At 40.1% G+C, this 27678-nt stretch overlaps 1 protein-coding gene across 5 annotated transcripts; it reads right to left on the bottom strand.

The window, feature by feature from the left end:
• Positions 1 to 18: 18 nt before the first annotated feature.
• MCOLN2 (mucolipin TRP cation channel 2) lies at positions 19 to 25250 on the bottom strand. Of its 5 annotated transcripts, none has more exons than XM_081946571.1 (14): positions 24682 to 24943; positions 16732 to 16900; positions 13636 to 13809; positions 12792 to 12945; positions 10989 to 11076; positions 10815 to 10911; positions 9484 to 9583; positions 6140 to 6255; positions 4461 to 4610; positions 4227 to 4328; positions 4002 to 4124; positions 2154 to 2360; positions 1156 to 1271; positions 19 to 363 (listed from the first exon to the last, which is right to left on the bottom strand). In XM_081946571.1, exons 2-14 carry the CDS (start codon positions 16894 to 16896, stop codon positions 327 to 329), a joined length of 1629 nt encoding a protein of 542 aa, XP_081802697.1. In that variant the 5' UTR covers positions 16897 to 16900; positions 24682 to 24943; the 3' UTR covers positions 19 to 326. The 5 variants fall into 5 exon arrangements, with proteins under 5 accessions (XP_081802697.1, XP_081802694.1, XP_081802695.1 ...); XM_081946568.1 differs by lacking the exon at positions 24682 to 24943 and adding an exon at positions 17452 to 17660 and having other exon boundaries at positions 22 to 363; positions 6140 to 6252; XM_081946569.1 differs by lacking the exon at positions 24682 to 24943 and adding an exon at positions 25005 to 25250 and having other exon boundaries at positions 23 to 363.
• Between the last annotated feature and the right edge of the window lie 2428 nt (positions 25251 to 27678).

The following is a 27678-nucleotide window of genomic DNA, read 5'->3' as shown; positions in this document are numbered from 1 at the left end:
CTACAACCACCAAGAATTACAATATTGTATTCAAGAAGCAGGTCTCATTTAAATATTTAAATATAAAAATATTTAGAAAGCAAGTTACAATTGAAAAGTGTGTAATCACTTTTCCTCTTTAAGATCAGCTATTGCAACCATAACTGTTCATCCAACACTTTTATTACAAATTTTGAGCTTCCCGTTGTTGACAGCAGAAAAACTGCTACTTCTTTTTCCTTCAACTACATTAAGTGGAAAAGACTTGCACACACAGTGTTTCCAATACATTCAAGATGGCCAGCTTTCCAGCAGTTTGTTGACAATTTGGGCCATGCCAACTATCTTTAATTAATAAGTAAAACGTTATCATCACTTTTTCGCCTGTAGAAAGAAGAAATAGTTCATTATTTTAGATCAGCAAAGGAATAAAAAACGTTGGAAGGAGGTATGAATGGACCAATCAAAATATTAGCATTAATGATTTCTAGATTTCCATCCCTCTGCAAAATAATAACTGGCCTTTATATCCCCTTCCTTGCCAGCTTTATCCCTCTTCTCGGCTGCATACTTCCAATGGTTGCCATTCTGTGCCTTAAAAATGTAATTTGAGAAGAAAAGCCCAAACTTTGTGATTTTATCTAAATTATTTAGAGAATAGAGCAGATAATGAAAGGCCTCTCCTAAGCCTTCAGTTGAAATAGCAGATGTTCCATAACTTACTTATCTTCACAGTAGATCATATCTATTCAAAATTAGGAGCCACTAACAAAATCACGTCTTAAGACTTTGGTTACAACACATCTGCCCAACTTTGACCTAAAAATAGTTGGCTAATTCAAGTGCTAAAATTTACATAAATTGCAATAATAAAATATTATTGAATAGGAAACAGTTACTGACAAAACCTTTACAGGAATGGGTTGGGAGAGCCATCTGCCCTAGTTGTTTTAATGCTCCTAAGAGCAGAATTCTTCCTCAGGAAAAATAATTATGATCCCTTCATTTCCTAAATGTCAAGACATTTGTCAATGATAAATACAAAAAGGGAAAGAGGGCTTAAAAGTTCTATTCATATTTCTAGCTGTGTTTCATCAGAGAATCCATAACAAGGAAACTTAAATATACAGTGTACAGGAAAAATATATAATGGAATCAATGGAATAAAATACTGACCTCATACAACAACAGAGGTTCGTGGATGTCCGCTGTCCTGGACCATAATTTTCACTGTTAGATTCTTTTAAAAATTCATGAAGATCTGTAACTGGCATCCCAGTTTGTTGGTATTTCTGAAACAGGAGTGTACAAAATAATCTCTTAGGAAACAGTTTTACTCACACTAACTGTCACTGTCTGGACTTCCCATTTCTTAACCTATTGTGAGAAGGGGGAATGATTTGTGAGAAGAGTTATTAATTGAGCAGAGATCAGCAGCCTCACATATATTTGAAGATTGAAATCTAATGTTATTTATGCTGCTCATGAAGAAAGAAAAGTGATTTTTTGGGTACCTCTTATCTTCTTACCTATTTCTGTTAGAATACTTCATCTATTACTTAATGAAACCACAAATATCCTTTCACTTCTTTGATAAATATCATTCAATTTGCTTTCTGAGTTAGATTGTTCATCCTGAAAGTGGTATTACAGTGATACAGTTAACTTTCTTACTGTTGTATAAGGATGACTACTTCTGCTTTTCCCGACGTCTTCCAGTTTACTCTTCTACCCACTCCAGAGAAGCTACTATAGATTTGGTAATAACTTCAAGATTGAAAAATAAGAAACTCTAGGAAAAGGTTTCTAACTTTCTAGAATTTGATTAACAGGCACATACTTTATACGCTACTAAAACACCCTTTAAAACAGGGATCCTCGATTCCTAGTCCACAGCCGTGGCCTGTTGGGACCTGGCCTGCATTAAGTGGTGGATGAGCATGCACACAAAGCTACATTTTTGCAAGCGGTGCACATGTGAAACAATGCCCTCTTCCTCCTATCAATGCTTGTCCACAGAGCCAGAAAGGTTGGAGACCGCTGCTTTAAAAAGCTACTGTATCCAATGAGTTTCTATGAATTTTCAAGCTTCCACGTAACATTTTGTTTGAACGTTTCTGTAAGTGAGCTTCAGGCCACCTTTAAGAAATAGTACTTAACCCAGTATATTTTACCTTGATGGTGTCATAGGCATCTGTAATGAGGGCAATAAAGAGGCTGAGTATCATATATATGAAGAGGCTAATGAAGGAATACAGATATAATCGACTGAATAGCCAGACTATGGTACTCTTCTGCTGAATCTGAGCAAACGTAGCAAACATGTCATCGCCATTGACTAAAGAAAAGAGACATTCTGCTACCGTGTTCATATCTTCAAACTAGAAGTAGAGAGCACAGAACATAACCGACATCAGAAAAAGCTATTGTGGCATTTCAGAGTAGTTTTAGTCCAATCTTCTTAAAATAAACAGGTTACAGCTCATTATTAAAACTCAACACATTACTAAACCTGGACTGAACAAAGATAACACAATTTCTGCAGGGGGGGGGAAATGTACATTTTTTTTGTACATTTGAGTGCAGGATTCACATCTCACATACAGCATATTGTTCCAAATTGTGTAAATGTGCTACAGTATTCTGCATAGGTTTATTTTAGCAAATTAAACACAAATCATAGTTCTAAAAGCTGATTTCCATGCTAAGTGTCAATATAGTATGTATTAATACTCTTTAGGTAATAGATTTCACTGAAAGCACCATTAAGGATTTTCAACCTTTTGGTGGATAGAGGTTCTGTATGATATGCAAAGGAGAATGAAGTTTGGGGCCATAAAGTAAAATGGATAGGGCTGTCCTGTACCCAGAGAACAGCATTTTCCAGAGTGGTGCTAAAAAGTTTGTGAATTTGTTGTACTGAATTTTCAATATTTCTGCCTAAATATGACATAAAATATGCTGTTCTTCACAAGTCCAAAAGCTAAAAAAACAAAACCCATTCAGCAGTCAAAATATTATTATTTTTCATTTATTTATTGAGGGAATGAGCCAAAGATAGGGGAGCCACTAGGGGAGACATGATAGCATTGTTCCAATATCTCAGGGGTTGCCACAAAGAAGAGGGAGTCAAACTATTCTCCAAGGCACCTGAGGGTAGAACAAGAAGCAATGGATGGAAACTAATCAAGGAGAGAAGCAACTTAGAACTGAGGAGAAATTTCCTGACAGTTAGAACAATTAATCAGTGGAACAGCTTGCCTCCAGTAGTTGTGAATGCCCCAACACTGTACGTCTTTAAGATGATGTTGGATAGCCATTTGTCTGAAACGGTATAGGGTTTCCTGCCTGGGCAGGGGGTTGGACTAGAAGACCTCCAAGGTCCCGTCCAACTCTACTATTGTATTATTGTATAAGATACAGATTTATGTGTGGTAAAAGTATCTGAACCTGTAGGTTTATTAAATGTCTATAGAGATTCTCAGTAATCCAGGTCATGATTTCTCATTTAACAACATACATTTGGGGCTCAATTGTGGTCATACATTGAGGACTACCTGTACTTCAGGATTTACCCTGCCAATTTGCAAGTTCAATTGAAGTTTTTTCTAGGGCCTTGAACTAGAAAGACAGGAACCTAAGATCTTTAATATTATTTAATATTAGTTTAGGGAAGAAGCGATGTCTCTTTTAAGCTAACTAACATTAGACAATGCTGCCCTCTAGCAATAAAGTTATGCAAGAGAAATCACAATGAATACATTTACCAACTTTCAAGCAACCCACAAAGTAAGTCAATAGTTGCTTTTAATTCCTTCACCAATGAAGACTAGAGTACCACACACAGTCTTTCTTCAGACATAAAAGATCCTTTAGCAATTAGAACTATGAGTTGAACTATGAATAATTCAACTAATGTTTGCGGAGGGTACCGACTTGCCTCTACATTTATGTTTGCGTGCAAGTCTTTTATAATATTCCTTAATTGCTCATAAACAATAAATTCCAGATCACCTACATACCTTGTCATGATATGGTCCTAGAACAATCCATCCACAGAAAGTGTACCCAAGGTATATCATCCCAGCACAACAACAGAATCTGAGGACTTTGGGTAAAGATGCTTGCATTGTTAAAATGAGTACCTAGGAAATTGGGAGAAAGTCCATCAGATACCATGTGTGTGGGGTGGGTGGGTGGGGGGAACGGGACACCCACTTGGTTTCTGGCACTTTATTTGAGCTTACATTGTAGGTTTGGAAGTAGCCCAAATATCGAATGACTCCAACCCAAACAAATAGAGTGGACGTTCCAAGAAAAATGCTGCAAACATCATAGTTTGTAATATTCTGAAAAAAGAAGAAAAAAGTTAACCATTGAAAGAGGAAGAGCTGATTCCTCTTCAGATCTCAACCAACGTTTTAGAGGTTAGAATTCTTTCAGCTATCATAACCCAAAGTAACTGAAACTTTAAGGATTACCTTTGCTTTTATTTCCATCTTCATTATAGAGCCAATGATAGTCATTATGTCACTGATAATCACCAGAACATACCATCCATTTATGAACTCTAAACGATCTGCACTGCATACATGACGTTTATACTTCTCCAGGAAAAAATTCACAAATCTCTGGTTTAAAGATTAACATAAGAAGAAAAAAACTGCTTCAAAACAAGAATGATTTACTAATTAGCATCACACCATTACCATGTTAATGCCACCATGTGATCATTATAGGAACTGCATTAAGATAAGGAACCTGTATTTTATCTATTGCTGAACTACAATCCCAGTATCACTTACCACTGACTATCTTATATAGGAACTATATGTTAGAAACAACTTCACCCATCTCTAGTATATACACACACTATAGAAGAGAGTTATTGACTAACTTTTAACTTTACTTTACTTTTACTTTTATTTAGATTTTTATACCGCCCCCTCTCCCCAAGGGACTCGGGGCGGTGTACAGTCAAATAAAAACACATCAATAAATAGAAAATACAAACACAAAGAGGAGGCAATAAGAAACTGTACATATCTGAAGTAAAGTAGTTAAAAGCAATATTTAAATACCCTAAAAATACCCAATTAAAATATCTGCCAGGAGGTAGAATAAAACTATAAATGGGCCAGGCCGGCTAAACGGAACAGGTGAGTCTTCAGTTTTTGTCGAAAGGAGCGGAAGATCTCGTTCTTTTTAAGATTTAAGATCTCGTTCTTTTTAAAATTTTGCTTATTCCTGCTATGCATGGCCAACATTCAGTCTCTGGGGAGAAATTAAGCTGTTTCATACCATTCATTTCTGTGTTCAATAATTTACACGGTTCGCCCCATTCCAAATGTGAAATTTTAATTACAGTTTGTTGAACCAGTGATGGTTTATAAATATTTCTCAACCATTAATGGGTGGCATACGCAACATACAATCAAAACATTTGTCTAGTTTTCTTAATCCATTTGAGTAGGATCACAGAGTGTAGAGAGAAAAGAAGACCAATATTTAAAAATCCCAAAATGTAATGCTATATCAACATGAAATTTCTAATTAATTAATACTTAATTATCCATTAGGCCATATCAAACGATAAAATATATGTTACAAAATAGCATAAAAGACAAGAATAAAAGAAAATGAGAATTATATTTCTGTGTCAAGCCTATGATTTACCCCTTTCAGATTCACCTATGCAATTCTCAATTATACTGTGTTCAGATGGCTATATTATATGTAATTTTTGGATTTTGATGCACATGGAATTTATTATTTTAATTTAAAGAATTTTGTCTAATTTGTTTTGTCAACATTTGTCTGATGTGCCAAGATACATCTGTTTCTTATGCAGTTGAAAATTAAATATGTTCTATGTCCTCTATCTCTGGGATTCCACCTTGTGATTAATTAAACTGACTTAAATCACACAAATGAAAATTACATGCCTGAATATAGTTGGAAGCTCTAATAATCAGCAACTGTTAATTGCAAGTAAATTTAGAATATGAATTTCCCATCTTCAAAAACATATCCCACTATTACAGTTTCAGTCTTAAATAGGACTTCTGATCAAATTAGATGACAAATATATTAAGAACAAGTTTTACTTTCTGTTATCTTGGAAAAATGAAATGCATGCATAGAAATGAGGCATACTTACTTTTTGCAATTTTAGAGCAAGAATAATAGATCGTGTGCAGAGAATTAGAGAAGCAAAACAGCTCACTATAACAAGCCCATCAAAAACCAAGATATACTGTGTATTCTTCTGAACTACTAAAAGGAATAGGAAAACAAATAACTTAAAGACTTTAAAAATGTAGATATTTCCAAGTCAATCACTACAGAGGTGATAAATTACCGTATTTTTCAGAGTATAAATCGGACCAAGATTTTGAAGAGGTAAATGTTTAAAAAAAAGTTTTTACACTCTGCAGATCTCCCAAACCCTATGCACGCCTAATTTTTTGTGAAATACAGGGTATGCAGAGAGTTTGAGAGGCCTGCAAAGTGCTCCTGGGGGCTGGGGAGGGACAAAAATGAGCAAAAACCAGCCCTTTTTTGCGAAAACGGCCCTGGTTTTTGCCCCCCAAAAAGGGCACGCATAGCCTTTAGGAGGCTTCTAGAATGTTCCTGGGGGAGGGGCAAAAATGAGCAAAAAATGGCCTGGTTTTGGCTTGTTTTTGCCCTCTCCAGCCCCCAGGAGCACTTTGCAGGCCTCCCAAACCCTCTACACGTCGATTTTTGTGAAGGGGGCAGGGTTTGGGGAGGCTAAAATTGCTGTATTCAGTGTATAAGACGCACCCAGATTTTCACCCTCTTTTTTTGGGGGGGGGGAAGGTGTGTCTTATACTCTGAAAAATACGGTAATTGCAGTAGGTCACCTTCCTTTAAGTGTAGTACATTCTGAACTGAAGCATGAAGAAACAGAAAAAAAACCACCCATTGATCTACAGACTCTTTCAAAATGTAATTCTCTAGCCACAGTACTTGTAAAGAATGATTACACAATAATTGCCCATGTATACTCAGCTTAGCCGAGTTGTTATGGTTTTGAGCTTCTTTGTTCAGTGTTTTATTACATCTTAATGTGAAAGGAAAATCTTGACGGTTATTTTCAACATCCCTTTCTCTTAGCTGAATTTAAAAAAAAATTAAATCCAAGGTAGCTTCCATTTCAGAATAATGACATGAAAAGGTAAATACAGCTCCTCCACATAGCTATTATATGAGTGTATATCTATTGGCTCAAGAAATATGACCCAGTCAAATGTTCTGCATTGTTGACAATGTTTAAGCCATCAATGACACAGTCTCTAGACCAGTGGTGGGTTTCTGCTGGTCCTCACCGGTCCGTGCGAACCGGTTGGTGACCGGACCTGGAAGTAACTTCTGGGCCCTGGGAACCGGCACTGGCCCTGTCGCTCGCTCCCCCTGCCCCTCCGGTCGCTGCTCGCTTGCTCCCGTCAACTGTTCCCGGACTTGCCTAAAATGCCTGGCCACCAGCAAGTATGGGCGCGGGGGTGTGGATGGCGGCAGGAGATTACGTGGCGTGGCTGGCATCTTTGGCAAGCTTGGGGACCTCGCAAGGTCTTTGCAAGGTCCTGGACTTGCCCAGCAAAGCACGGGGCGGTGGGGCGGCAGTAGCTTGTGTGGCGTGGCCTGGCCGCCAGCAAAGCACCTCCCCAGACTTGCCCAGCAAAGCACAGGGCGGCAGGGCAGCCCCTTGCTTTGACAGCCGCCTCGTTTCCAATTGGGGTGGGGAAGAAATCCATCTTTTCTGTCTGGAATGCTTGGCTCGCTCCCCCTGCCCGACGCGATCTCCTTTCATTCTCCCTCTGCTCATTCACTCATTCAGGCAGCAGAGAACGAAAGGGGATCGCATAGCCGAGGACAAAGGAGCCTGCAGCCTCCTTTATTCAAACATTCGGGGGGGGGGGGGGGCTTTCTCGCACGCCTTCTTTCTCTGAAGCCGCACCGGATTCAGCAAGCACCAGGCAGCGCGTGCCCTTGGGCTTGTGCAGCAGCCAAATCCTCGCCTCCAGTTCTTCGGCTGCTGCACAAGCCCAAGGGCACGCGCTGCCTGGTGCTTGCTGAATCCGGTGCGGCTTCAGAGAAAGAAGGCGTGCGAGAAAGCCCCCCCCCCCCGAATGTTTGAATAAAGGAGGCTGGTCCGGAGCCCATCTGGGAAGACGAGGAACACGAGGGGTATCCCTCCCCCCGCGATGGGCTCCGGACCAGCGGAGCCTCCTCCTCCTTTTTAACCAGGCAGCTATCAGAGAGAAGAGGGCAGCACGTGCCCGTGGGCAAGAAACGCAAAGGAGGAGCAGAACGGCCTTAATCACGTCGAGCTGCTCAGTCAAAAAAAAACTTTTCCCTTCTGTAGAAAAAAAAAGGAAAACAAATTCCAGAGACTGACTGAAGTAGGGAATTCCTCAGTCAGGGCATCCTTTGCTCCGCCACAGCAGCCTTTTCAAACAGGATCAGACTTGTTTGAAAGCCTCGCCTTCTACTTCAGCGGGGAAATTCCCTACCGCCCAGGCTCCATCCCATCGAAAAAATTCCCTTCGCCGAAGCTCGATAGGCAAGCTCTGCCTCCGCCCGCCAGAATCTCCGGAGAGATCTTTGCAACTAGTTGAGGAGCGGCGAGCAGCGGGCTTGAGCGTTTGCACGTATTCAGCCAAGGTCCTGCTGAGCCCCGCTACTTTGGACGACCTGATGGATTTTACGATGGACGTGCACCCCCGGGAGATGTTGAAGAAGGACAGGCAGCTCAGCCTGATCCAGGATGACAGGCGCGACAGCGGCTTACAGAGAGAGAGGAGGAGAGAGTCAGAGTCAGACAGACAGACAGAGACACACACACACACAGAGTGAGAAACATAAACATACACAGAGGGAGGAGATACAGAGAGAGAGAGACAGAGAGAGACACACAGACAGACACACAGAGAGAATGACAGAGACACAGAGGGAGGGAGGGAGGGAGATAGAGGCAAAGAGCCACACAGAGAGTGAGAGACAAACAGAAACAGAGAGAGAGAGACAGAGAAAAACAGAAAGAGAAAGAGAGAAAGAGAAAGAAAAAAGAAAGAAAAAGAAAGTGGGAGAGGGAGATGAAAGAATAAAGGGAGAAGAGACAAAAGCAAGGAAGGAAAGAAAAAGAAATAAAGAAAGAAGAAAGAAAGAAGAAAGAAAGAAAGAAAGAAGAAAGAAAGAAAGAAAGAAAGAAAGAAAGAAAGAAAGAAAGAAAGAACTTATGACCACAATTGAGTCCAAAACTTTGGTTATTAAGCAAAAGTGTTGTTAAGTGAGTTTCAGCACATTTTTCAAATTGGCCATGCCTACCTGGTCACGTGACCGCTGAGCCACTCCCACAAAACAGGCCACACCTACAGAATAGGTTCTAAAAAAATTTGAAACCCTCCACTGCTCTAGACAAAATGGTGCTATACATTAAAAAGGAGGCTTCCATTTTCTTATTCATATATTCATGTTACTTACAAGAGCCGGATATATTCCAGTCTTTACATTCCTGAATGTCAGCGTCAGTATCAAAATATATTTTTATTTTACCACTGTGAGCCATATTGTTAAAAGTAATCTGTCAAGAAAAAAAAATTAAAAAAAATATTTACACACTAGAATGGATATGAACTTTAGATCATGTGGAATACTCTTTTTGGGTGTGCATTCTTTTGAGTCATTGCCTGGAGAATTCCAGTTTTTTGGAATGATTATCTTGGCGACATTTCAAAATTGGTTTGCCATTGCCTTCTTCCCAGGGTTGAGACAGTGATTGAATCAAGGTCACTCACCGGCTTTGTCCCTAAGACAGGACTAGAACATAGTTTCCCAGCTTCTAGCTGGTGCCTTAACCACTACACCAAACTGGCTTTGTATAGAACATCCTATACAAGTTTTTTTTAAGCTACAAATCTCTAAATGTATTCATTGGTATCAAAGCAGTATTTCTTCAGAAAGTAGCTTGACAATGTAGTTTATGCATCTTGTTAATTTCACTAAAAGGTAGCAATTTACCTAGTTTGCCTCAACCATTTAATTTATTTCAATTTCAACCCAAAGACTAAAACATCCAGCAGCTTACTTGTTTCAATCCACTGAAGAACAAAGCTGTGTAAGTGCCTTATAGAGAAACTGAACAACCTAGTATGGGAAGTTGTTTAAACAACAATCACTGCTAATTTTCCTATTAAAATATTTATGAAATATTACACACAGATGCATTATATAGCCAAAAAAACAACAACCTTTGGCTGGTAAACAAAGTTTCTTCATAGGTCAGTGTATTGCCTACTACAGTATATTACGCTAACGTACAAGAGATGCATAGTAAGGTGGTCCTCAAGTTATGATGGTAATGGAGTCTGTCCATCAGTTATAATTCATGATGGTTGTAAAAAAGGTCAGTCATGACTCACCTGATTTTATGAACGTTTTTACGGTGGTTGGTAAGCAAACAAATGGTTGTGGTTTTGCCAAAAACTGAAAGTAAATGCCCATTTTCAGCAAAAATGTCATAAAATGCAGTCATGTGGTCATGGGATGCTTCAAATGGCTGTAAATGCAGCCCCGTTACAGAGAACCTAAACTTCAGTCATGTGACTGTGGAAGGGGGGCTGACTGTCAGAACTTTGAATCAAGATTTTAAGTACTCCCCCGATAGATCCATTGAAACTTCAAACAATGATTAAGTGACCAGTCATAAATCTAGGACAACCTGCATTAAGCTAATGTATAAGAGTTGCCAACATAAAAAGAGGTTGAAGAGTAAAAGTTATTTTCTATGGGTGAAATAATAAAAAGTTGCTCACAGTGTTTTGAAATTCGTAACAGTCCGGCAGCTCACGAGTATGAATAGTCTGCAGATCAATGCCTTTTAGTTTAAAATAAATTTCAACCTGTATGAGCCTGGAAAAAGAGAAACCATTACAACATTTTCTTTTTTCTAAGGAAACAGAAACTGGGCTTTAAAAACTGCATGTTACCTATAGAACTCAAGGTTGAAAAATGTTGAATTCTTTAAGTCACTTATTTCCTTAGTGGACAGATCCTGAGGTTTCCAATGAATGCATTCTGGAAGAAGGAAGCAAAAGATATACTTAAATACCTACAAATATATAACATGGGCTTCAGAAATAGAAAGTTGCGATAACTGTAACAACGTGGTTTCAAAGCAAGTATAGATTATGCAAATCATTATTATCACCATATTCTGTTTTATACAAGAAACACGATTCCAAGTTATAATTTTATATTCTGTAAATCCAGTTTGGTATATAAGCAATATCTAAATAATAAAACCAAGCGAAGCAGATAGATGAATGAATAGTTGATACAGCTTATGTGAAATCTACACAAATAAGATATCTGGGTACTTATCCTAAACCTCTCTACCAATCAATCCATTGACTATACAGGTAGTCCTTGTTTTACCAACCACAATTGAGATTAATAACTTAGAGTTTGCTTAGTGAAACTGCAACAGTGCTTGTGATCTTACTTCAGCTTTCCTATGGTTGCAAAGTTATTTTTTTGTCATTATCCAAATTGTGAGCAGTTGCTAAATGAGGATTACTTCTTGTACAGACTAACACAATATACAAAGAACAGTCAAAAGGCATAGGCTACACTAGACAATCCCCTTACAATTCAAAGAGCCAAAATGTTCATGAGCTTCCCATAAACTTTCTGCTCTTTCTTCTGATTGCTATGAGAAATATAAGATCCCATTTTATCAAAATTTGGACACTAAAATTATCAATTCTGGAATAAGGAAAGACCCCAAAACAGAAATAGTCAATGTACATGCCACAAGTAGACTCCTATGTCCGCAACTGATCTGGCAAATAGTTATATCACAGAGCTGCAATTTCCTCCTGATATTCAAAATAAAACTAATCCAAAACATGTGAGATGCATTATATCACCAATCTATCTCCACACTGAAGAAAAAGAATAATATAAAAAGGTGTCCTCTGATTGCCTAAAGATTGCTCAATTTTACTCTGAACTCTGAATTTAACTGTGGTTAAATTTCCTGTTCAGTTCTCAAACAAATTATCCTAGTTCCTCAATTCAGGTAGACAGGAATTGGGGGTTAATTTATATTTCTGTATTTCACCAAGGCACAGTATACCAGGAGGGAAAATACTGTCAAAAAAGCTTGGCTCATATCCAGTTTGTTAAGTTAAAAAACAACTGTCCAATGGCACAAATCAAACTAACCAAGCTTTAATGAAAAAGCCAGAGTCAAACTTTCAGATCAGCAATTCAATCATGGCTTGGAAAGTTAATGTCTGACTTATCACCTACCCACACACATTTTTTTTAACAGACAGTGCCTTGTATCTCCTAATTAGAGACTTTGGTGACGACCAAAATTAACCAGGAACTATATAAAATCATCACCAGGCCATTAGAAACCTAAGAAAAATGCTTTATTTTAAACTGTGTAATAGTTTCCTAAAGCAAACTGTGGCATAGACCTAAGGCACACAGCATGTCATATCAAAATATGAACTATGTTATAACTTGTGATGTGTTAACCTAGTTTTGTGGCATCCTGAGAGTAAAGCTCTTGCTTTATTTACAGACAAGGGGCCTTTGGGCTGCCAAGGCAAATGATTATATCCTTTGTAACATTCTACTACACAAGAGAGGGGAGAACTTTAGGGTACGCTATGGGCAAACCTGAAATCAGAGACTAACTATAAGTTTTGCCCCCAAGTTTTGAAAACCATACAAATATCAAATGGAGAGCTACAGTTACAGTGCTGATTCTAAAGTACCTGTTTCAATAGTACTGTTTATGAGCAATGTATCATTAGAAGAAAGCATTGTGCCTTTCTTATATTGTTGCTTACATATCTGTAAGCCAGCCATGTCATCTTCATCTTGCTCATAACCGAGTGTGCCCAGTGATATATTCTTCAGCTGTTGGTACTAGATGCAAACAAAAGAAGAAATACTCTATTTTTTGTAGCCTCAACTAGGATTATAAGACATCCAAAAACACAGATTTAAACAAGAAGCTTGAAATTAGCTTTGAAAACATTTCATTTATTGTCAAACTAAACTTGCAGAACCTGTTAATATAAAGTTATTGTATTAATTGCACTGTTTGGTATTCATTAACTCTTTTGCCCAGTTACAGACTTACTTAGAAGCAAATCTGTGAATTTTAAAAACTTCCTTTTGGAAAAGGCTACCATGAAGAGTAACAAAAGAATGCCAAGTTTTTAAAGAATTCGATTGTTATTTCCCTGTGGCAAAAGAGTTGGATATATGCAGCTACAGCCTTCGCAAGGATGGCCAATATCTAGCATATTCTTTGGGCAAGCACATGGCACATGAATTTACAATTTTCACTTCTAAAGAAGTAGGTGTTGTGTTAAATTATTAGGACATACCAAAGGCATAATCCCAGAGATTTTATATCTCTGCATTGAATCTCAGTTTTACGTTGGGATTCAATAGAAACATGGAGTTGAACAGCCTTTAAATCAAATAAAAAGCACATTCTCAGTTCTCACATTCAATTGTCCATTGAATTGACCATATTAGCATTTCAATTTCTAGTCAGATGTGTGCATGTTTTTCACTCATATACTCATACCAAAGGTAGACACTTACCTGACTAATTGCAAAAAAGATGCTATCATAGACGTCTTGCTGTGTGTACACACTGCAACTGTAGTCATCTTCATCGACCCCAGAGTAGTTTTTCAGAAACAGGTGCTTAAAAGCTATAGTATTCTCCTCTTTAAAAGAAACCACCAACTGGTTACTCAAACCAAAAAAGATAAGCTTTAAGAGAAGAAAAGAAAGCAAGAGATAAATTATTTTATGTAACACTTCCTAAATCAGGCGCCACGGCAGGTACTTTTTGATATAGGCACCCTAGCTTGCTAAATCGTGGTTTAATACAGGCAACATGTAAGCCCCCAACATTTGTGTGTTTCAAAGAACTTTCTAGAAAAGGCTACACTGAAAATTTTGAACCTTGTTGTTGTTGTCCAAAATCTAAATATTTAAGTGGCAAACTTTCCATTTTTCTTTATGCATTCTTCTTTACCCATCTCCAAAATCCATCCAAAAAAGTTTGAACATTCCATTTTACGGCATTATGTTACTGGCTACATCCTCATGGATTCCCCTCAATAAGGAAGAAACACAGAATGCGCCCCTCTCAAAGTTTGCCAACCCCGAATTTAGCAGGTGGAAAGATACAAATTACTCCTTCATCACTTCAATCCTCATCTCCTTATATATGATTTGTTTCCAATGTATTATTTATTCTGGCTAGGGAAATCACTTTAAACCAGGTTTTATTAAATGGAATTTAATAAAGAGCTATAGTTACTTAAACATGAAATACTTAAAAAAACTTTTGGTTTTTAACTTTAGGAACAGTGTGTGTTTAAAAAACCAACCAACAAATTCCTTTCTCCTTTAAACCAGGAGTCACATTTTGGTTAAGCATTTAAATGACTAAAGATTATAAAATCACTTGCTAGGACATGGCAAGGATGTCTTTATTCTGTGTATTTTTCAATGCTTAGATGAAGAACCAATCAGGAGCCAGCTTTCCTGGACTCCTGTGATATGGATCAACCATATCAAAAACCCAGAACCCACTCAAGTCCCTGTTCAGTTGTCTGGGAGCTGCTGAGCGGCATGCTACAAAGCAGCTCACTTTGTCTGTGAAGATGCCAGCTACAACTGGCAGCAAAGCATACTCTGTATACCATAAAACAAGGCTACAGACATTAATCCTGAAAGCTCATCACCGCTTGATTTCTCAAATTGTTGTATCTCCCTCCATATCGTATTTCAAAATATTTTGAATTGAAGTTTCAAAATATGAAAATATATAAGAAATAATTTCTTTGTTTTTCGACCCTGATTAGAAACTACATCCACTTAACTATAAAAAATCTTTTCAGTTCACTTTCTCATTTATCCTCACCATCCAAATCCAACTAGATCTTCACAGGGATGTAGAAAGCAGAATTCCAAGCCTGATACCCACAAAATACAGTATGTCGGACAGCCACTTACTGAACTCTAAGTAAAAATGGGTAAACAAATATGTTGACTACGAACTATAGAACTGGCAGTTCCAAAACATATGAGGGTACCAGGTTGGGGAAGGCTGTTTAATCATTATCAGATATTATTTCTAATCATTATCTCTTAAGATTTTGGAGGAAAGCCTTTCTGAGCAAGATTCCAAAGATTCTTTTCATGTACCTTATTTTAGAATCAACATGCAAAGCATATTTAGTATGCCACTGAATAAAAACACCCATTTCATCTTAATCTCCTAAATAAACTGAAGGACACTCATCAATTTACATTATATGGAAGAGGCATTTCTTTTTCTCATCTTCAGATCCCTTCCAAGTTTTTATAAATGAAAGCAAAATGGTTGAGCAGCCTCTGTCTTCACACTCAAGGAATATCAGAAATAAACCTTTAGGCTAGCAGGTAGATAGCACAGGGCCTTCACACACTTTAATCTAGAAACTGACTGAGTTCCCAGTGTGACTGTGCAAGTTTAAAGTACTATCTCTGGCATCTCCAATATTTCTTGCAAAGTGTAAAGTTGCAATATAAATGTAAAGAGGTGGTGCTTTTGCAAGCATTTGACAGTGAATCTATTCAATATCATAGGTAGTCTTCGGCCTATGACCAGAATTGAGCCCCAAATTTCTGTTGCTAAGTGATACAGTTACTTTTGCCCCATTTTACAACTTTACTTTACTAAGTGAATCACTGTAGTTGTCAGCTTTTGTGACTTTGCGTGTCAGAAGTTTGCAAAAGCTGATCATATGAACCCCGGGACACTGCAACTGTCATAGCAATAGCATTTAGACTTATATACCGCTTCACAGTGCTTTACAGGCCTCTCTAAGTGGTTTACAGAGTCAGTATATCACCTCCAACAATCTGAGTCCTCATTTTACCGTCCTCGGAAGGATGGAAGCCAGTCAACCTTGAGCTGGTGAGACTCGAACTGCTGGCAGTTGGCAGTCAGCAGAAGTAGCCTGCAGTACTGCATTCTAACCACTGTGCCCCACAGCTCTTAACTGGTCATAAATATGAACCAGTTATCAAGTGTCCAAATTTTGATCATGTGACCATTGACAACAGTTGTAAAGTGAAAAACTGTCATAAATAACTTTTTTCAGTGCTGTTGTAACTTTGGACAGTCGTTAAATAAACTGTTGTAAATCGAAAGCTGCCTGTATTCAAGGTCTTTTCAAGATGGGGCACTACTGAACTTCTCCCCCATGAGAGACAGAGAAAGAGAAAAGTGGGGGAAAGAGTGAAAGATGAGTTCAGTCAGTCAAAGATTATATTCCATATTTTCATCAGTGTTCGGAAGTTAACTGATGTACAAAGTTGTAATAACTACACTAATAACAAGTCAGCCCTATTAATTTTTCTCAGTGGGCCTTGATTCAAAAATCATTTCCCCCCACCTGAATGAATGGTTAATTTTGTAATTCTTGTGACGCAAGTTAACAACACACATGACATGTCAAGTGGTCCAAGGCTTCCAAGTATGACAATTCATTTATTTTTCTACCCACAATTGATCCAGTTCTCTGCATTTAAGCTGAATAAAACTAGAAAGAACAAATCTACTAGGCATTCATTCATTTGCCATTTCACATATGTGAATCCCCGAAAAAGTAACACAAGCATCTTTTAAAATGTTACCTGGGTAGTAACCATAACTATCTTCAGAATCTGAAGCCCCAATTTCCATGGTATCTGACGTCTAGCTCTGTATTTTTCACACGGATTCATAAAGTAGAACTTTAAATCCTTCTTTAGTGATTTCTCTTCCATGAAATCTGAGTCTGAGTCTGATTGAGCCATCATATTCCTGCCATTCAAAAAAAAACACCACAGGTTGATTATATTTTTTAAAAAGCTAAGCATTTTGCACACATACCACCTGCTTTCATTTTGAAAGTTAACCGATGAAACTATCAGATTAAAGGAAGGGAAATTACTGTTTCTTTCAACAAAAATGGTTTCTTGAATCAACCAGCCGTAGCCTGTTTCACATGGTATTTTAAGCAGCTTGGTTTCCTGAATGGGCAATGTTGCAAATGTTAAACATAAAATAAAAAAACTGAATTAAGTAAGAGTATTCAGTTACCTATATCTGTTTGGAAAAAGAATGTCCAGTTCTTAAAGGATTTTCAAGGTTCTTTGCTGTAACTTCAATGCAATTTAAACATGACATTATGAGAAGATAGCCTATTGCACTCGCTGCCCTTAAACTTTCTCACACGCACACTTCTGCAGGATTCAAAGTCCTGGGCCATGTATTAGGGAATGAATTGCAGGAAAAATAATTTCTCTCCCTCCCTGCTTCTTCTTACAGTGAAAAATGCATAAGAAAGGGTTTTTTAGGATTATCCTACTTACAATTCTGTAACAAGCAACTTGGCCCCAAGGCGAGGAGAATCCTCACAATAATCTTCCAACATGTCAGCAATGGATCGTACAAATAATCTTTGTTTCCTTTAACCTTTTTGCTATATTTGGCCTAGTAACACTGAACAAACAGTAGAGCTGTAAAACATGCCTCGGTTGAAGCAGCGATTGAAGGCAAAGGTCTCTGTGCTTGTATATCAGCCGCCTATCTCCTGACTAAATGTATTACACTGCAACACTCACTACACTCTTCCAGGAAGCCCAAAACAAATAATTCTATCTGAATTGCAAATGCCTCAAATGCATCTTGCAGAAAAACATGACCTGGGTGCTCAAATGAGCTGGACTTACGGAGAATGGACAGCTTCCAAATAGGATGCATTGGCCACAAGCTAGCTGCATCATTGGAGGCACAATGTAAAACCATTTTTAAATTTGGCCCTTGGATTTATAGACTGTATATATAACGTTAAGAAATCTTTTTACATTGTGTATTGGCTTTGGATTGGCTGCTTGTGTTGCATAAAACAGCTACGAGGGCTTGAAAATCAGAGTCGATGTTAGCAGCTGGCAACTTACAACATAGAACATAAAAATAATATTTGAATTCTAATAGAATTTTATATTCTATGTTCTTTTCTACAGGGCCATGTTCTTTCTTCAGCTACAGTGAAATTGGTTTCCTGTCCAGCCTATGTTTGAAGATGTTGGTCAGCTGAAAGCAAAGTGGATATGTTAAATCTATCAGAGACTGAATAGAGACTGTTTTAGTCTTTTTTAAGAAATAGAAAAACAGAAAATTAACTGATTTACAGTTGAATTTTGAGAGATAATCTTAAGAAACTCTGTGGAGCCCATAAAAATTGGGCAGAGTCTGAATGCAGCCTATGCAATGGTGAATTCTTGATTGCTGCTGAATATGATCTATGAGTGCACCAAATTGTGGCTTAGCCAACAAAACCTGGTTAAATAATCCATGACTAAGCATGCCAAGCAAATTACTGCGCATTTCTTATTTGGAAAATACAAGTAAGAAACTGTTTCAGAATTTTCCACTCAAAACGTTTTAGTGTGGTGAACAGATCTGAGTTTAACCTTAGCTATGATGCAGATTTTGCAGTGGCTTTGACCAGTTTTCCTGTAGCATTTATTTACGTAAACCACCTGGCACTCAGGGGGTTAGAATTTAAAAAACAGAACATGATATACAAAATAAAGAAACCCAAGTACTGGTTAAAAGTGGCAATGATAATAAAATGACACACATCTGGGTTCTAAAAACATTTTATTTTCAATCAATAAAGGCCAAAACCAAACAAATCCATTGGCAGGACTGGTTTAACCTTCCAGTCCAAATACCTGAGGTAACATCCAGGTCTTTTAAGAAGAGTCAGGAAGGTCAAGGCCATCAGCACCTCTGGTTGATATTGTTCCATAGGGCAAACGTTGCAACAGAGACCCGACCTCTAGTTCCCACACAGTGACATTTCCTAATGGGAGGGATGTGGAGCATGCCAACTCTGTTGGTTCTGATGTGGCAAGTCTGTTTTTGTGACATTTTTAGCCTCCTTCTCACACACTGGCTTGTATTAGTGCACTATTTTGCAGGCCACAGAACAGGAATAAAAATAGTAATAGAAGTTGAAAGGTATGTGATGACAAAAAGAAAATGAAGCATAGCTAAAACTATGTTTATTTTACATGTATCTGGCCCCAACTTATAACCATAATTAAACCTGCAATTATGGTCATAAGTCACTGATGTCATTAAGTGGGTCATCACGATTGTTTCTGGTTTTACTGCCTTTTTTTGCAGCAGTTGTTAAACAAATGCCAGAGTCATAAAGTGAACCCATTGTTTGCCCTGGCAAACGGCCATACATGCATGCCAATTGCCAAGCACCCAAAATGCAGTCACATGACCATTATGGGGCGGCTATCAGAACTTTGAATCCAGGTTGTAAGTACCTTTGAGGATGTCTATCGTAACTACAAATGGTCACTAAGCGACCAGTCATAAATTGAAGACTACCTGTACCACACTTATCTAAACCATTCTGAGTTTGCCAACCACCCTGACCTTTTCTGCATCTGCTACACAGATTGTTCTTTGTTCTTTAACATTCTCACTCCTCTCTTTTTCACAATCTGATCAACTTTATCCAACCACAACTTTCTCAGCCTTTCTCTACCTTTCAAATATGTGTCTGACATATCCCACTCTCACTTCTACTTGGACAAAAGCATATTATTAATCATACTTATTTTCTCTTCTGACATTCATTCTTCATCACACACCACATAATACCCCCTTATCTAACAGCATTTGCAGATCTCACCTGTTCTCCATTGATTGTTTCCTCCTTAGTAAACACTTTACCAAAGTACAGAAATTCATCTACATGTTCAGGTTTTTTTTATTGGTTATTCATATCCTACACCTATTTATTCCATTTTTGCTGCCAAACACAAGTACTCTGAACTTTAATGCATTAGTCCACAGTTCCATGTAACATCTTACAATCTAGCATTTGGTGCAAACCATTTGGGCTCTTCACCCAACAACATGGCATCATCTGCATTCAAAAATCCACATCCATTCATGTTGCCAACCAAACACTTTTAACATGAGAAACATTTGTTATTAAGCATTCAAGGGGATATGACCATATTCCCTCAATGTTGAAAAAATTGCTAGCCTTTTCATTTATTATCATGCTTACTTCCATCCTATACTGTTCTTATTGAACTCTGCAGCCAAACCTCTGCCTCTAAAGGCAATCCTCATTTAATGGCCACTTGTTTAGTAACAGTTTGAGATTACAGTGGTGCTGAATGAGAGGATTTATGGTCCTTGACGTTTCAGCCATTGCAGTGTTCTTGCAGTCAAATTGTGATTCACTCCCAGCTTCAACAAGCAATGTCAATGGGGGATGCTGTGACTCGCTGTCACATGTCATCTGGTTTAACAATTGTGGGTGATTTGCTTAATAATGCCATTTTAAGTCAATGCGGTTGTGATTTTCTGCTTTATAATTATGTTGTTCAGTGATGAAACAGCCCAATCATCATTGCTAAGTGAGAACTACCTGTCCTTGCTCAAAACATTCCATAATTTTTGTTATACATTTTCTTTAAATCATCAAAGTACTTTTTTTTCTCAAATTCATTTCCTCAATGACTTGTTATAGTCTGGAATATTTCTTCATACTATGTCACATAAAATTCCATATAAATGCTCTACTGAAAACAGGGAACTCTCCACTTTGCCTTTGGCTATTTCCCTGAATCTGACAAGCCAAATGGCATCAAAGAAATTTGAATCCTTTTTTTGAAAATGTCTTGTGGAAGCAACTCCACTTTCCTCTGCGTACATAATAATAATAATAATAATAATAATAATAATATTTAATGCTTCTAGACCGCCCCCTCTCCCGCAAGGGACTCGGGGCGGTGTACAGTTCATACAAAATATAACAGGATACAATAAAATTAAATTAAATATGTACAGTTGACAATTGACATGGAGGAGGTTAAAATGTAGTTAAAAGAACTGTACAAAGCAGATATAAAATAAATTCAAACCCCTAAAAACAAATACAGTAAATTAAAAAGCCCCTAAAATAACCAGATATAATACATTTGCCAGGAGGGACAGTTGAATTATGCCAGGCCTGCTAATCGGAACAGGTGGGTCTTCAGTTTTTGCCGGAAGGAGCGGAGGTCAGAAGTGGTTCTAATGTCGTGGGGGAGGTCATTCCAGAGGGTTGGGCCCATCACAGAGAAGGCCCTACTCCTCGGTGTCGCCCGCTGGCATTGCCTAGTGGATGGCACCAGGAGAAGTCCCTCCCTGTGTGAGCGTATTGGCCGCAGGGATGTATGTGGGAGGATGCGATCCCGCAAGTAACTAGGTCCCGTGCCATGGAGCGCTTTAAAGATGGTAATCAGCACCTTGAAACGCACCCGGAAAACCACAGGCAGCCAGTGCAGCTCGCGCAGGAGAGGTGTTACGTGGGAGTACCTCGTACTCCCCATCACAGCCCGCGCGGCTGCGTTCTGAACTAACTGCAGTCTCCGGGCGCGTCCCAAGGGCAGCCCCATGTAGAGAGCGTTGCAGTAATCCAGGCGGGACGTCACCAGCGCATGAGTGACCGTGCGTAGGGCATCCCGGTCCAGTAGGGGGCGCAATTGGCGCACCAGGCGAACCTGGTGGAACGCCCCCCTTGCCACGGCTGCCACATGGTCATCCATTGACAGCCGGGCATCAAGGAGGACGCCCAAATTGCGCGCCCGTTCCACAGGGGGCAATTGTTCGCCCCCTATGGCCAGCGATGGGATCAGCTGGCTGAACCGAGGTGCCGGTAGCCACAGCCACTCAGTCTTGGAGGGGTTGAGTTTAAGTCTGTTGTCCCCCATCCAGGCCCCGACGGCCTCCAAACACCGGGACATCACTTCGACAGCCTCGTTGGGGTGGTTTGGAGTTGAAATATACAGCTGAGTATCATCAGCGTAGAGGTGATACTCAACCCCAAAACCACGGATGATCTCACCCAGCGGCTTCACATATGTGTTGAACAGGAGAGGCGAGAGGACCGACCCCTGTGGCACCCCACAAGTGAGTGGCCTCGGGGTCGACCTCTGTCCCCCTGTCAACACACATTGCCTCCGATCGGAGAGGTAGGAGCCAAACCACCGCAAAACGGTACCTCCGACTCCTATCCCCTCCAACCGGCGCAATAGGATACCATGGTCGATGGTATCAAAAGCCGCCGAGAGGTCTAATAGGACCAGGATAGAGGAACAACCTCTATCTCTGGCCCTCCAGAGATCATCAACCAACGCGACCAAGGCTGTCTCTGTGCTGTGCCCGGGTCGGAAGCCGGACTGGCGTGAGTCTAGATACTCGGATTCGTCAAGGTGTCGTGGAAACTGCTGCGCCACCACATTCTCTACAACCTTCGCTAGAAACGGAAGGTTGGAGACTGGACGATAATTAGCTAGCTCCATTGGGTCGAGTGAAGGCCTCTTAAGCAAGGGCCTCACCACCGCCTCTTTCAAGGCGGTTGGTAAGGATCCCTCACCCAATGAGGCATTCACCAGGCCCAGAAGCCAGCCTCGGGTCACCTCCCAAGATGCCAGTACCAACCAGGAGGGACACGGGTCCATTAAACATGTGGTGGGTCGCAGCCGTCCACGCAACCTATCTAAATCCTCGGGGGCAACAGAATCAAACTCCTCCCAGGATGGTCTCACAAGACTCGCTGTTGGCGGCCCGTCTGGTCCACTGAGTGGGGCCCATCCGCTCCGGATCTGAGCGACTTTGTCCTGCAGATATTCCCCAAATTCCTCTGCTCTGTCCTGTAAGGGTGCCCCCTGTGTCAAGAGGGAGCGGGTCACCCTAAACAGGGCGGCAGGGCGGTTATCCGCGGACGCAATAAGGGTGGCGCAATATCTACGTTTGGCCACCCTTAATGCCACAAGGTAGGTCCGCAAGTAGGATCTTACCTGTGTTCGATCAGATTCGGAGCGTGAGGACCTCCACCTGCTCTCTAGACGTCTCCTGTGGCGCTTCATCACCCTCAGCTCCTCGGTATACCAAGGAGCCCGGGTGGGTCGTAAACAGAACAAATAAACAGAATTCTTTTCTAACAATAGTGATAGATAAACTTCTTTCCAGTAGATAAGTCGGAGTGAAAATGTTGCCTTTGGCAAATCTGAAAAGCAAGAAGCAGCAACAGTCCTGAATTTTATATGCTACACAGGTAATGCCAGGTAGAGTGAAAAAAGCTCCAGTACCACTTAGATACCTGTATTTCAGGGACTGTACCTTCCAGCTTGCTCCCAGAACTCTGCCCCTTTCCTATGCTCTTATGTTACTTTTAACCTGAACAAAGGTATGTTTCCAATTAAAAATAATCAGCTGCAATTATGATGTCCTATACTCCAAATAATACAACAACAGAGATGGAAAGGACCTTAGAGGTCTTCTAGTCCAACAAGCGGAAAACACAAAACTAATCATTCACATTTAGGAAAATGAATTAGATTGCAAAACCTAAGTGAACTAAATAGGACTTACTTCTGAATAAGCATTAAAAATTTTCTTTACTGGGTTGGGAAAAACTGAAGAAATTTTGAAGACCTACACTTCACACACAGTTTAGTCAAATCTAACCCCTACTGCAGAGGATTCCCACTGATATCACTAGGCATTGTTCCTGAGTTGACTAACTTATTTACTTTAATAAAAAATTAAACCGGTTAGGAGCCACTTATCAATGGAATTCACAGAAATACTCTGATGTTGAAGTCTGGCTTAAAGATTGCAAAGCAACCTTTCTCCCCTGCTGAGAAATAGCATAATCTATGCCTGGATTTCTGATAACCAGCCAGTCTTAGGTCATCTAAAGCAGCATTCTGCCATTTTTTTCAGAATAAATCCTAAAAGTACTGTGTCATTTGGGGGCCCTTTTGTTTTGTTTCCAATTGACACCAAAATTGCTGTCAAGTTAAATATTGAGAGTCATGTTCCCAGACTGGCGGTTGCATCTTAAAGTGCAGGCAGTCCTTAACTTACAATAGTTCATTTAGTGACTGTTCAAAGTTGCAACAGCACTGAAAAAAGTAGTTTTTCCCACTTACAACTGTTACAGCCTCCCCTTGGTCAAGTTATCAAAATTCGGCTGCTTGTAACTGACTCACGTTTATAACGGTTGCAATGTCCCAGCGTCCTGTCATCCCCTTTTGCCACCTTCTGACCAGCAAAGTAAATGGGAAAACCAGACTCGCTTAACCACCATGTTAGTAATTTAACCTATGCAGTGGTTCACTTAACAACTGTGGCAAGAAAGGTTGTAAAAACGGGGCACCACTCACTTAACCAATGTCTTGCTTAGCAACATAAATATTGGCCTCCATTGCAGCCGTAAGTCGAGGACTGCTGAATTGTACAGCCCTCTCCTGGAAAAAAAAAAGTACCCATTTATCAGAACCTCACCACTGAAAAGCAAGGTTTTTTTTAAAGAGGTCAGTGGTGAGATTTGGCTTCTGATAAATGGGTACAAGACCCTTGATCCATGTGAAACTGACAAAAAACTGCATTTGCGGGGCAGATGTGTGTCTGCTGCTCCCCCTTCTTCTTTAAACTTGCACCCACGCATCTAGTCACCCAAGAACTTCCCTCATGCCGGGATCACAGGGCCCCGAGGCGTGGAAGCCGACCTTGGCTTCCTCCTCTGGCTCTGGGCGCTTCTGTATACTCTAAGAGGGACACGGGACACACGAGGAGGAAGAGACGAAAGGAAGCGGAGCAGAAGCCCCACCGGCGCTCTCCGCACGTGGAACAGGAGCGGACACAGCCGCCGCCAAGCGGAAACCCGCCACGGGCCCCCGCGGTCTGTTTCTGCGGGGGCTCCTCCAGCAGAGGGGAAATTCAAGATGTTGTCATTTACGCACCGGGCTCCCCCGCCGCTCTGCTGCAATCTTTCCAAAGGCAGCCGGGCTTACACAGCGCGGCCCTGCTTTTAAAAGGGACAAAGCCATACCTGCGCAGGCAGTCGCGGTCAAAAGAAGCGAGCAAGGCTTTAGGATTTGGGACACCGCTTCTCCCCCGCCCTCCCCGATCCGAAGCGGGACCAACTGTTGCTGCAAGCGGCACGCCGCGAAGATACTTTTGCAGCTGCAGGCTAACTAACGACCCTCTGGCGGGGGCTCCGGCTTCCTCCGCCTCTTAAGGATCCTCCCCATTTCGGACTTTGGCACCGATTCCAACCCCCCCCCCCTTCCAAACACATCAAGCGGAGCGACTCCCCCCCCTTGCTATCAAATCAATCTAAGATCAGAGCGCGAACAGAGGAGAGAATGGAACTTTGCCGGATCACTGTGCTTTTTTGCGCGTTGTTATTGGTCAGCCGGGAAGCGGGAGGGAGAACTCAGTCCAATAAGAGGCTCCTGGAAAGGCGAGATGGGGGGGGGAGGTATCTTCTATCGGGATAAAGCTCTAGACTGAGGAGTTTTTCTATTTCAGCTGAGACAAGTCCTTGGCTAGTTGACCTCGCATTGGTGGGAAGTCAGTTACTCCCCCCTCTGAGACAATGCAGTGTTTTTGAGTGACCCTGAACGCAGATAAGATAGATAGCCGGTCTTCAATGCGGAGGAGCAGTTATCTTATAACTGAAATATCCCTCAAGCAAGCAAGGGACGTCTACCGTGTCACCTAAATTTCCTCCTGATTTGCCAGGAGAGGTTCAAAACATCTGGAAGGAAGCAGTTCGGGCAATGCTGGGTTTGATCGTAATTGTGAATCTTGGGGATCTATTTGGCCCTAAACTGAGGAGTTGCACACACACCTGTTCCACTGTCCTTTTTCATAGTGAGGCTTCTCGTGGGTTTCTCAGCTTAGGATATTTTATCTTCCAGTATTACTTGCAGCAAAACATTTTTTACTCCCAAGACTAGGCCTACCATATTTGGGTTGCAAAAACTTAAAATGGTCACTGGATGGCAGCACAGAGACCTTTTAGTATCTTGCCTATTTTGTGGGCCTATTAAAAATCCATTTATTGAATGATCAGGAGAACATTAAGAAAAAGTGGTTGGGGTCTTGATGTCTAACTTTATTATTTTTATTTAATACTTTAAAGAAACTAGAGTTGGTAAGGATTGTTTGCCTCTACATCTGCAACAAGAGGCAACAGAACAGATTACCGAACCATAATCGACTGCAGAAATCTAAATTGACTACTAGATGATAGCAGAGAAATGTGGAAAGACTATTTTGTACTTCCACGTGGATGTTTGCAGACCAGCTTGCCTAATCTTAAAAGTAAGGGTGGGAATGAGTTTACTCCCTGTAAAAAGACTGCTCTTATGCTGATTAAGAGTTTTTGGTAACTCGAGTGAGAAAAATTGTGATTTTGAAGCTGGTTCATGGGATTTGGACAGTGACAGGAGTGAATGTGAAGAATCCAGAAGTGTGCATACATAGTAAACGCAGAACAAGCAGCTGCCCTAAAGATCACAAACCTCTGTCTTGCTGTGCCTTCAAAAGATTTGATTACATGGATATATTGGCTGCAAAAATCCAGATCACCACAAGAGATCACAAGAGTTTCAGAAAACCCAAGCTGTTTGCAACTACCAAATAGTCCTCTGGATTTTTGCAGCCTAAATATGGTTCTTGAAGTACAGGATGTCCTTATGAGGCAAAGTGGAAGAGTGGAGCAAAAGTAATAAGTCCCATCACAAAAGACATTTTGATGCTGTCTACTCAAAAGCTCCGGAATCTGTCAAGATAAGCCCTTGCCCTTATCTTCTCAAACTTGGAAAGCTTCTTTACACAATGGATAAAAAAGGGGATTATCGGGCTTGTTTTTATTTCTCCCAATTTTTAAAGACATCCCATACCCTGGAACTTCTCCATCCACAGCTTTATCTACAAGTGGAAACCAGTGCATAGAGATCATCTGTCTACAAATCTATCTTATCATTTCCTTTTGTAAATGTCATCTGAATCTCTTCAATTGTATCCACAATTTGTCAGGCTTCATTATACAATAAACCTCCATACAACTTAAGGACAGGAAAGGGCAAGAGACAGGTTAAATAGCAGAACCATTGACCACTAGGCCAGTGTGGTTGATGAAGACAATTCTTAGGCTGTGAGATCCAGTATAATTCAATTCTATTTGGAATGGACAGATATGGTGGTGGTAGATCTACAGCCATAACAATGTCCATAGACAAATTCAATGTGAGGTAAACATAGCAATGGTGTTTAATAGACTGAAGAAATATGTTCAAATTGAATTGTGCACTTTAATCTTGCATAAAGTCTTTTTCTGTATTAAAAAGACCACTACAAATCAACAAAAATAAATTCCTTATCAGCTAGGCCAGGGAAATAGGTATGTATTTGTGTTACAAATACCAGGGGTTGTTTAATACATACATACATACATACATACATACATACATACATACATACATACATGTCGTATTTGTGCTGATAAATAAATATAAAAAGGCAACATTAAAAATAAAAATATGGTTTTCTGCCTGGATGGTCCCCTGTAATGAGCCGAAGGACAGAAAGGGGGAGTAGTGAGCTCCCTCCCATATTTGGGCATACCAGGGGTTCTAACACACATAGATACATACATACATATATACATACATGTACAATATGAAATTTTTAAATTACACAAAGACATTTACTGG

This window comes from Natrix helvetica (genome assembly GCF_964273705.1).
Source record: "Natrix helvetica genome assembly, chromosome: 3".
Taxonomy (NCBI): domain Eukaryota; kingdom Metazoa; phylum Chordata; class Lepidosauria; order Squamata; family Natricidae; genus Natrix; species Natrix helvetica.
Note: the sequence above shows the minus strand (reverse complement) of the source record. Positions and strands in the feature narration are given on the sequence as shown.

What these genes read in the sequence shown, in the direction of transcription:
- MCOLN2 (XM_081946567.1), bottom strand. Translation starts at nt 17,513, where the DNA reads ATGTTGGAAGATTATTGTGAGGATTCTCCTCGCCTTGGGGCCAAGTTG. An exon ending in CTGGAATATATCCGGCTCTT is followed by an intron (nt 6,256 to 9,483) that starts GTAAGTAACATG and finishes TATTCCTTTTAG; the next exon opens with TAGTTCAGAAGAATACACAG. An exon ending in GCTACTTCCAAACCTACAAT is followed by an intron (nt 4,125 to 4,226) that starts GTAAGCTCAAAT and finishes CCAATTTCCTAG; the next exon opens with GTACTCATTTTAACAATGCA.